This window comes from Watersipora subatra, chromosome 2 (assembly GCF_963576615.1).
Source record: "Watersipora subatra chromosome 2, tzWatSuba1.1, whole genome shotgun sequence".
Lineage (NCBI taxonomy): Eukaryota > Metazoa > Bryozoa > Gymnolaemata > Cheilostomatida > Watersiporidae > Watersipora > Watersipora subatra.
In genome coordinates this window covers 13,007,429-13,018,352 of record NC_088709.1, presented here as the reverse complement: position 1 = coordinate 13,018,352, position 10,924 = coordinate 13,007,429, and the positions used below count along the sequence as shown (strand labels likewise).

Here is a 10,924-nt window from a genome sequence, read left to right as displayed (position 1 = left end):
CACGCGCAACTGCGTATGGTCACGTGCCTTAGTAACAGGTGGGTTGCCATATAGAAAAACAACATGGTTCAATAACTGCCAGCTCCTACGTATCGTAGAAATCTTTATTCCTCATCAGTGTTCATTAGAGACGCAGAAGCAGTATGTGCTAAAATAGCAGTTTTTACTTCAATCAAAATATTTAACATTTTGCAAGATGAGTCACGTTCACGAAGGGTAAGTTGAATACAGAGTTTTCTATTTAAATTGAAGAACATAGTAAAGCTTTGCAACCGTATAGTAGGTATGTTTTTTCGATAGCTTAGCTTGTAGCTACGCGTCACACTGTCAATGTGCTTCATACGTTTAAGTTGAAATAAGTTTTATCATTAATTATAGCTATTACACCAAGTCATGTAAATTGTTACATCAAAGCTTTGCTAGAGTATCAAGTACATGTTTGTTCTTTGTAGGGATTATGGTCAGTTTTTTAGACAACGATAATAAGAACACAACGCATAATATAAAATTTAGAAATCGTTGTTGCAGATTATCAAAAAAAAATTTTATGAACCATAATAAGCACTCAATAACTGTCTAATTTTTGCATTTCTTACTAAATATGACAACTCTTGCTTTTAGCCCTTTGGCCACCTACAACAGCCTGTTAGATCCACATCTCTCTGGATATTTCAGCAATACACACATCAGGAAACATCTGAAAAAGTCTAAGCTTGTAAGTTGTTTTCAAGTTGTCAAGTAGGTTACCAAGCCTATAAGCAGATTTAAAAACAATAAACTGCGCATTTGTTTACTTTTCTGATTTATTAAGAATTTGTGTTTGCAAAGAATCAACTGTTTGTAGGTTTCAAGAAAAGGAGTGGTAATTTCAGAAAGTAAATACAGGCTGTTAAATGCTAAAGCCAACCATCGCAAAGAAGTGCGCAACATGTTGGCACAAGCGATTGTCCACAAAACTCTTGACATTGAAAGAATGAGGCAGGCGGAAATAAGGAATCGGCTCGAAAAGATTCGTAAAATTGAACTTGTCAAGAAAGTCAGGGTTAGTTAAGAAAAACTCATTGTTTATTACAATTACGCTTCTTTTTGCTACAACAAGTAGCCACAAGTAGACTTTCACATGTACGAGGTGTTTACATGTTTCTACACTGATACCTCAATGCCTTTGTAGTTGCTATAAATTCCACTATCATTGTGTGTAGGTGTGGGGTTGTTACTCTTTATAAACTCTAAATGTTTTCCCATTTTTTGACCAAATTCCTCCAAACCTCCACAAGCATCTACTCTGTTTCTTAGGCCAGATTGTTAAAAATATTTGGTTTCAAATCTTTGTCTAGATATTGAGAACCACCGTCTTAAACACCTGCCTTGTTTACCGCTTGCACGGTAATAAAAATAGTTACACGGCTCAAAACTTTCCTGGATTTACATTTTGCATCAACCACTAAAATGTTTTGCTTTAGTAGTATGGAATAAAGTTCTTGTCAGTGAAAACACGGAGCTACCATATTGATCTATAGAGTCGAACAAGTTTTGTTGATCATTGCAGGCTGAGAGGAAGTTTGGATACGAGGACACAATAATGGATCTTCTCAGATCACCTAGTGAAGTGAGGAGCCGTCGCCGTGATGTATGTTCATTTTTAGGATATGATTAGATTGCTTGCTTTAATTGACAGTTTAATTTGCAGTTTAAACCAGTATCATACTTTCAAGCCTCCCAATAGAGAGAGCATTAATTCCTTACTGTCAATTGAACTCACATCAATAATAACCACTTCATGCTGTCCCTTATTCAGTTTTGTAATAGCTGCAGTATTTGACACACTTGAGAATGCTATTAGCCTTTAAGATTAGTGATGATTGCTAGGATACAGATAAACAAAATCTAATTTATTGTTTGGTTTGTACATGGCGTAAAGATAAAAATGCAGTATCACTAAAATCTAAGCAGCCATTGTTGCGGTGAGAGAATTGGTAAAAGGCTACATATGGCACTGCCTTCCTTTTTCATCACCCTGTTGAACTCATAGAAAAACCAAGCTAGTCAGTCGCCCACTTATGCTGTTTGTTGTTATACCATTATTGATATGTTAGCTTTATGAATAGCGTACAGTTTATAGACATTGTATTTGGTTAGGCTGATCAGGTGCAGACAAAGAGTGACATTACTAATGCTCTTTTACAAAAGCCTTAATCAGTCAACTCACTCTATAATCCAAGCAAACGATTATCATGACAATCGATTAAGCCACAACGCGGTCTTATTACTGAACAGGTCATTCCAGTTTTCATCTATATACATATAATCTCAGTCTTTGTCTTTCATCTGTCCAGTTACAGCGATTGAGTTATAGTGATCAAGTTGTTGCACGAAAAATCGCTTTCCTACTGGATTTGAACTCACGACTTTCAAATCGCAAGTCTACTAACAATCGCGTGTAACCACAAGGCTAAGCTACTTTTACCATTCCCATTACTCTTACCATATACTGCAGGAAAATATTTTTTAAATTGCACACGCTGAATGTACACTTTATATTATTAATTATTATTACCTTTTTGCATTTCTTTTTTTTTATAATTTTTTAAAAAGCTTTTTGTACCTTTTTTTTAATCTGTAATTTTCAAATGTGCCATTACATTCATTTTCCCGGTTTTGGTAAATCTGTAAAAGCTAAATACTTTTCACGTGGGCAATTGTATTATCTAGAGTAGGAAATGCCTCTACATTTTCTTTCCGCTCAGTCAGACGAAGTATCAGACAAATAAGTGCGATATTTCATTTTTTTGTACCGGTATCGAGTAGGTAGCAGTATGGTAATGGTAATGGTAAATGTTGTACATGCTAAATAAAAATAAGTTTTCTGCGCAGGCTTTTTTATTACTCGTTCATCAAAACTTTGAATACGATGAGCTTCTGCTGCGACAGGAACCTTTTTTCATACACTCACCATCATGTATTCATCATTTATGTTTTCACTTAATTTGTTTGAACTTCACAAAAACACTTTTCTCCCAATATTAAGTTTAAAAATTAGAATAGTAAATGTTGTATATGTTAAATAAAAATAAGTTGTCTGCGTGAAGATTTTTTTATTATTCGGGCGTTCATCTAGTCTTAACTATAATAAAAGCCGTGTCTATCTGTCCGAAGCCATGCTAAGAGCATTAGGAAAAAATATTGCTCCTCACAGGAATTGAACCTAGATATTTGGCCTTTCAGCGAAGCACTCTACCAACTGCATCATGCACCCGCCTTGATTCATTGGCAATAATTGTGCAGATATTTAACTGAATGATCTCTCAAAGTGCACGATACTGCCAATGTATCAAAGATCGGTGCCCCATTTGTGATTTGCCAGTGGACAAGTTATATTCTTTATTTTCCTTCTGAAGTGCCTATTCATTTATTTCTTTCTAATTATTTTCTAGACATTCTTATCAATCAATCTGAATCAATATAAATTTCTATCATTCTCTTACTATTACTCTGAAATATACTTACATCTGTCCGTAAACACCCTCGAATCCATCATCATAATCCACATACTAATTCATGTGTCTATGTCCTGTGTTTATGGACAGATGTAAGTATATTTCAGAGTAATAGTGAGTAAGAGAATGATAGAAATTTAAATTAATTCAGATTGATGAGAATGTCTAGAAAATAATTAGAAAAAAATGACTAAATAGGCTCTTCAGAAGGAAAATAAAGAATATAACTTTTCCACTGGCACATCGCAAATGGCGCACCGGTTTTTAATACCAACGTTCTAATTCAACATTATTTTCAAAAAGTTTATTTTGCAGAGTACAAATTTCATTCTTTTACAATGAGCTCTCAAACTTTCTGCATACTTTGATAACAAGTGACTTCAAGCATGCACAACAAGCTGCGATGCTTCACATATCACCATTTCTGACAATACAAGTTGAGAAATATTAAATAAAAACTTGATTAGCAATTGGAAGCGACAGAAATTACTAACTATAGCTTTCTATGTTAAACTTGTAGTCTGTGAGAAGTGTTCAATCCCTTCCACTGGTTGATAGAGCTTCTAGGAAAAGCAGGCAAGACAGGCTCCTGGTACGTTCCCTAACTTTATAACCAGACTCTCAAGCAATAGTAAGTTAGAACTTGATTATGCAAAATAAAAATAGGTTGATGGATTGGTGTACAGAGTAGTAGACAGTCAGACTACACACTACAAACAGATGAAGACGCACTCATATATTTAGAGAATATACAAGCGAGTCTCATATATTCTAACATATTTTTTACTACACTACTATTATATTTGTCATTTCTCCGTATATTATATTATAATATATTATATACGGAAAATATATTATGTATTATAATATAATATATTATTATATTATAATATATTATTATATTATAATATATTATTATATTATAATATATTATTATATTATAATATATTATAATATATTATATATATTATTAAATTATAATATATTAGCATATCATAATATATTATATATAATATATATCAAGTCATGACATTATCAATAAATCACTTTTTCAGCATGTGTTTACAGTTTGTGCCATATTTATCCAAACTTCACATGCATATGCTCCGTGCCTTCCGCTAGATAGCTAAAATATTTAATTTGAAAACTCCATCTTGTTCCTAAGAATCAGTCCCTTAAACACGCTGCTGCTGACTATCTGACTGAAAATGAAACAAATCCTGGCATGGCCAGTCCTACTGCTAGTCTCATATATTTAGAGAACTTGTGTGTTGTGTGTGACATAAGATATCTCTAATCTCATTAGTATTGATTTAATCTACCATTTTAAGTAACTGATATGTTTAAAATATTGCAACGTGCTTTCTAGCTAAAATCAAGAGCAAAGCAAACTAGAGGAATGTTTACATGTCAAATATTTCAGGTCTAATATGTTAAAGCAAATAAGACTATTGAACGGTTAGACAACTCCAAATATACCTGTTTATAGTAGAAAATGTAGAGCTGGTGACAGCAGTGGGAGAGTTACTTTCATATCTCATTCATTGTATCCAGTCTGCTTGCTATGGCTGGAAATTCTTGTTTTATAAGAAGGCAAGTTAAATCATACTTGTGTGTAATCATGTTTGTGATGGTGAACAGGGAAGGAGACATGATTCAGGTGGAAGAAATGAAAGACTGTATAGTTCCCACAGCGCATCTGAAAGGCGCCCTCGTTCACGTTCAAGGTCAGAGAGCATATAAATAGGTTTGCTGGCAGTAATTCAGTTTAAGTACAAGTAGGCAGCTACAGGTTCGATGTATCTGAGCTCACAGAGATCTGAACCAACCTTTTAAAGTTTCTCTCATTCGTTGATTTATTATTGGGTATGACGAGCATACTTGGGTGTAGATGAGTAAGCTTTAGAAGTCTTGTACTAGCATGATCTTTATTCCTCTACAAACTGTATTGAGAGTAAATTAGGCATTTAGTCAGAAATTAGGTTTAGATAGACATTAACTTTATTTACACCGGTTATTAATTTTAAAGCAAATTAGGCCATGAGACAAAAATGAAAAGTAGTAAAGTGAATTATGTTTATTGAAAGAAAACGCTTTTTTCGTATAGTGGTGTTTTATAATGTAAATCGGTAAGGTGTTGGTGTCAGTTACAAGGTGTAGATTTTTTGGCGGAGCAGGAATGTAATTGATCGTCAGGCAGATTGGAGACGCGATTGGAGTATTTTAAACAGCAAATATCTAATAACAATAATCAGCTTTAAGGGCATTTAGACATATTTATATAGCTTATATACTATATGATTGTGTACAGCGAAAGGAGACGAAGGAGTGGTTCAAGGTCATCCTCATTTGACACAGAGTCGAGTGAGTCAGTGAGAGAGGGTCACCACATCACTCCGCACCGAGCCTCTTCTCAGGAACGGGTAAGTATACTACTTCTCTGGTGTCTTCATTTAACGAGCATATTTTGTTGAATATCTCTGTCATGGTGGATATGTTGAGCAGGAGAAGGCAACTCTAGCTATCGACCTATCGTACACAATATTGATCATTCTTTTTACCATTCATTAGTCATACCTCTCTGGGTTTCGGTTTAATGAATACATATAAAAAGGTTGGAAACTGAAATGATTGTATAGATCTATGCAATTTATTTCTGTAACTTTTTACCAAAATATTACAAAGGGGATGCAAACACCTTTTGTAATAACATTTTCCAGCAATAGCCAAGAAGTGTTGTGATGTATTGTAGTTCACAAAATTGTCATTATCTGGTTACACTTAGGTAGCATGTTAGAAGGCAGCATTCATGGTAATCTACGTTTGTTTCTCACCTTAATATATATTCTTTACAGAAGAAGCAACATCAAAGGTCTCCCTATACCAACGATATGGACAATGATTATGAACCCCAACCACCTTTAGCCTGGACACCCAATCCTCCATCTAAAAAGCCTCCACCAGGAACTCCTAGAGATGAACACGGTCGACCAATTGTGATGAAAAAACATGTTAGGGTAAGTTACGCGCTCACTAGATACAGTACAATCTTTACTATGAGAAGAGCCACGTTCAGCTGTCTGTTCGAAGCAACACTCAGAAGTTAGGAAAACAAATCCTCTGAAAAACAGATCCTTTTAAAAACAGATCCTCTAAAAAACAGATCTTCTAAAAAACAGATCCTTTGAAAAACAAATCCTCTAAAAAACAGATCCTCTGAAAACAGATCCAGATAGGATAACAATCTCCGCTTTCAGCAGAATTCAAACTCTTAGCTTGGTAGACCGACACTCCCTCCTCTGTGTCAATCAACTGCCTTGCCATATTTCAGAACAATTATGCACATAGTTATTACATTACATCTGACAACCTCTCTCAGCGCATTGAACTGCCAGGCCACTAGTACAAATAATTTAAACATCTATGAACAGACTGCCTCCAGTCCAATACCGTACATGCATGTACAAGCCTACAGTGTAATACAGTGTATATGCATGTACAAGCCTACATAGTAATACAGTATACATGCGTGTACAAGCCTACAGGGTAATACAAATGTAATGCAAGCCAGTACTAGCAAGTTGTGTATTTGCTGTTAATATTACAGTACTAGTAACTGGTACTAGCCAACTCTAATAGCGAGATTTTGTTGTGTAATCCTTAATGATCATTTCTATTTGCCTTTAATTACCTGCAAATCTTTGACTTATTGGTTTAATTTTACCTCTGTGGGTCTTCACATTTGTCATTTAAACCTGCCAAACTTTTTTTTTGGTCAGAGCTCACAGAAATATACATCATGCGACCAGCATTGCATCTAGATGATTTTTAAACATTAATGTGGACAGAATCTCAAATTATTCTGACATGCTACAACAGGGCAGAGTAATCCTGCACAGACAGGAGCCAGCTTTCAAACATGAGAAGGAAGTGCAGACATTCTGTGAGGTGACACTGAAGTACCTTGGCGGTACCTACAATCACCAGATGCAGCAGCAGATCATAGTCGAACAGCAGCACTGCGGGGGAAACACGCTGACAGTCTTCAAAGAATTTGTCAAGCCCAAATGTGAGTATCACATTTGCAATAGCAATCATATAACTATTTGGATTTGGCAATCCATATCTATCGAGTATTTGGAGTTGTCTAAAAGCAGAAGCAATAATTATAAGTACATCCATAGTATATCTAACTATTAACAAGCAGCGTTAATGTAACTCAAGGGATTTGGAATGTGTGCTTTGCTTGTTCATAACCTGTACCAGATAGGGAGAAAAGGACAAATAGGAAACCCGACTACTGACTGAAGTCATTTTTGGAGGTGCATTTTTAACCGCGATCAAGTTTTGTCGATTTTAATCTTGAAACATCCTGGCAGTCAGATCACATCAAACATTAAAAAAATTGGAAATAACAGAACAATACTGATACTTTCTGATAAAACCTACTAATGTTTTGCTTAAGTTTGTCTTCAAGCTATGACAGATTTCTGCCATAGGTTACCAGAGATCTAATAACCTATGGCAAATATTTAATAGCCTTTAGCAGCCTTTTGTGAAATCAATAACATGCTAATCTAAAAGAGCTAAGCTTTGTTTGAACAAATATAATTATTGTTTACCAAGTTCTGATATATAAAAATACTAAATGCTAACCGAAGCCGTATGAACTATGAGAATAGCCTCGGTAAAGAACTCATGCTATGGCGATGTACATATACCACAAAACTTATTTGAACGCCACATCACTAGGAGTTTTAAAACACAGTGGCACCCTTTAATTGAACTCCACCTCTATTAGACCTCCACTGTGACAGTCATTATGTTTGATCTTTTTGAACCCGTAATAAAAGTGATCAGTATAAAATTGTCAACAAAATCGTACTAATAACAACTCGGTTACATAAGTAACAATTAGTTCTTTCATTGTTGTTATTGTGGTTGCTATAGTTTTCGTGACCTAAATAGATCAATTGTCACAATCATCAGAACTACACTCCGATTCAAAGTCACAAAGGTTTAAATCCGATATGGTTTCAAATAAAGGTTTTGCAGTACCCGAAAAGTGCAGTTTTACACTCCGTGCTAATATGCCTTTCAATAGTCACATTCGGCTCTTGTAGAAGCATTCCAGCTTCGTGCGTTACCTGGCTACTGAGAGGCTTTATACGCCTGGCTCCAATACATTGCAAAACAACATTAGATAAACCCTGAAAGAAAAGGACCGGCAGTACTGTAGTATAAGATTCATTGAATACTTTAATTACTGTTTGACAAGTAAAATCAACAATAGCCATGATTTATCTTCTTCCACATCCTTCTCATACATAACTTGAATTAGACCACCAATTGTTAATAATGAGGTCAACTAACAGTAATCGATAATTAGGTCAAGTTTCATGATTGAGGTACGTGGCGATAATCAGATCAATTGTCAGTACGCAAGTTTTATAATGATATTAATAAATATTAATGTTATTATAATGTTGTAGCCAACTTCAGTTTCACATCCAAGCGGCACAGAGGTTATCCATTTGGACTGACTCTCTACATAGATGGCAGCCAAGATGCCACAGTGAGCACATGCTGCGAATACAAGCACAGCAAGGGTAACCTTCTTGGCAGCAAATCAAGTCATTTTCTCTTTGTGGGAGTCAAAGGCGCTGAACCTTGTTACAAATGCAAAGTAGAGAAAGAACTCTCCAGAGAGGCTAATAAAGAGCAGAAGAAACGGGAAGAAAGAAAGCAAAAGGCTAAGAAAGAGGAGGAGGCAGCAGAAGGTCTGCCTAAAATTAATATACATGTATTTAGATTAATAATAAAATATATAATTTATATTATATAATTAATAATAATACTACTAAGACTAATTAGCACTGATTAAACAAAAGGGAATGACGTTAAACAGTGGTAGCTTTAATATTCTGGGCAAGTTTATTATACTGATATAAAACATTTGTTTCTCATGCTAGATGACACAATCAAAGTTCACTCTAAGGAGCAAACCTGAAAAAGGAAGTTCAAAATTGAGACATTGGTGGTCAAAATATACATGTAATGCACAGAAGAGAAAAATATTTTTCAACATTTTCTGTTTTACATCTGACCACTAAATTTATGATTGTATATACCTGTTGGTTGAACATAATGTCAGGAAAACTTTGGATTTGTCTCTCACTCAATAAGGAAGATAACTCAAATAATACAAGAGTCGTTTTATGGTTGCTATCAATTTGCAATCAATATACAATTGAAAATGTAGATTTTGGCGAAACCTAATTGTAAACAATAATGGAGTTTATGCCAATAGGTCATAAACTTGCAAAGTGTCAATTTATCAGCCTAACATGGTGCTGACTTTTACGTGCGGACTTTTGAAAAACTTGTCGGCTCGTGTCTTATATTTAAGCAGGAAAGCGCACTAGCTCTTTTTTCGAGCCAAAATTTTGGTTTTAAATATATAGCATGGTAAAGCGATTATTAGAGAATTGAAGGAAGTTTGTAATATATTGCAGATAAGTATGATGAAGACTTCGAGGAAAGCGATGCAGAGAAGGAGGAAAAATATGAAGATGATTTCGATGAGACAGACAGAGAAGAGACCAAGTCTGCAAGAAGTTCTAACTCCAAGTCACCTAGTAACAAATCAAGTCGAAGTGAGAAATCAATTACCAAAGTCAAATTGACCGAGGAGACAACTAAGCAGAGCTATTCGGATGATGATGACAATGACAAGACAGCAAGAGAGGTTAGCTCTTGTTTTGCTCTAAATTTTCCTTTGAGTCACAAATTTTTTCACTACATATTTACACATCACCATTTTTCAAATAAATACGCGATAACCTATTTTTGTTTAATTGTATGGAATTTTTTCATATGAGCTTGAAAAATGCTAGACCTGTATGCCTCACTAGTAACATGTTAACACAGTTGCATACAATCCAAACAAATATAGTTTAGTAGTAGACTTTGATTCTAGTACATGTAATAGGCTAAGTTCATGCCTTTCTTCATCTACGCTTCAAGCTTCAATAACCGCCTTCCCAAAGCTCTATGAAATAAATAGATAATCAATTGATATGATTGATATGATGTTGTACCACTTTATAAAGATATCCTTTATTGTTCATTAACAAGTTAGAAGAGTTTGTGAAAGCATCCATTATTATTAAAGATAATGAGCTATGAAGATGATCTGGAGCCAAAAACTGGGACTGCGTCAGATTCAGAGCCTCCCAGATCTCAGTCCTCATTGGGCCGAAGTGACAAAAGGGAAGGAAGTCTGTCGTCTCGACATCCTGTTGAGATTGCAATCCAGGACAGTGATGATGAAAGTAGGTTGAACCTTAAAAATAAAAACTTGTACATCCTTTTTAGATCGTGAGTTATAATAGGCCTAATCAAAACAAAAGTTTATATTATAAAAG

At 34.8% G+C, this 10,924-nt stretch overlaps 1 protein-coding gene across 1 annotated transcript; it reads left to right on the top strand.

The window, feature by feature from the left end:
* The first annotated feature begins 183 nt into the window (after nucleotides 1–183).
* Nucleotides 184–10,554, top strand: LOC137387967 (glutamate rich 3-like). The gene is made up of 11 exons (XM_068074484.1): nucleotides 184–216; nucleotides 622–715; nucleotides 845–1,042; nucleotides 1,550–1,630; nucleotides 5,139–5,224; nucleotides 5,809–5,920; nucleotides 6,353–6,514; nucleotides 7,377–7,566; nucleotides 8,990–9,277; nucleotides 10,013–10,245; nucleotides 10,489–10,554. Exons 1-11 carry the CDS (start codon nucleotides 197–199, stop codon nucleotides 10,552–10,554), a joined length of 1,530 nt encoding a protein of 509 aa, XP_067930585.1. The 5' UTR covers nucleotides 184–196.
* The last annotated feature ends 370 nt before the right edge of the window (nucleotides 10,555–10,924 follow it).

What these genes read in the sequence shown, in the direction of transcription:
- LOC137387967 (XM_068074484.1), top strand. Translation starts at nt 197, where the DNA reads ATGAGTCACGTTCACGAAGG. An exon ending in AACTTGTCAAGAAAGTCAGG is followed by an intron (nt 1,043 to 1,549) that starts GTTAGTTAAGAA and finishes TGATCATTGCAG; the next exon opens with GCTGAGAGGAAGTTTGGATA. An exon ending in GAGCCTCTTCTCAGGAACGG is followed by an intron (nt 5,921 to 6,352) that starts GTAAGTATACTA and finishes TATTCTTTACAG; the next exon opens with AAGAAGCAACATCAAAGGTC.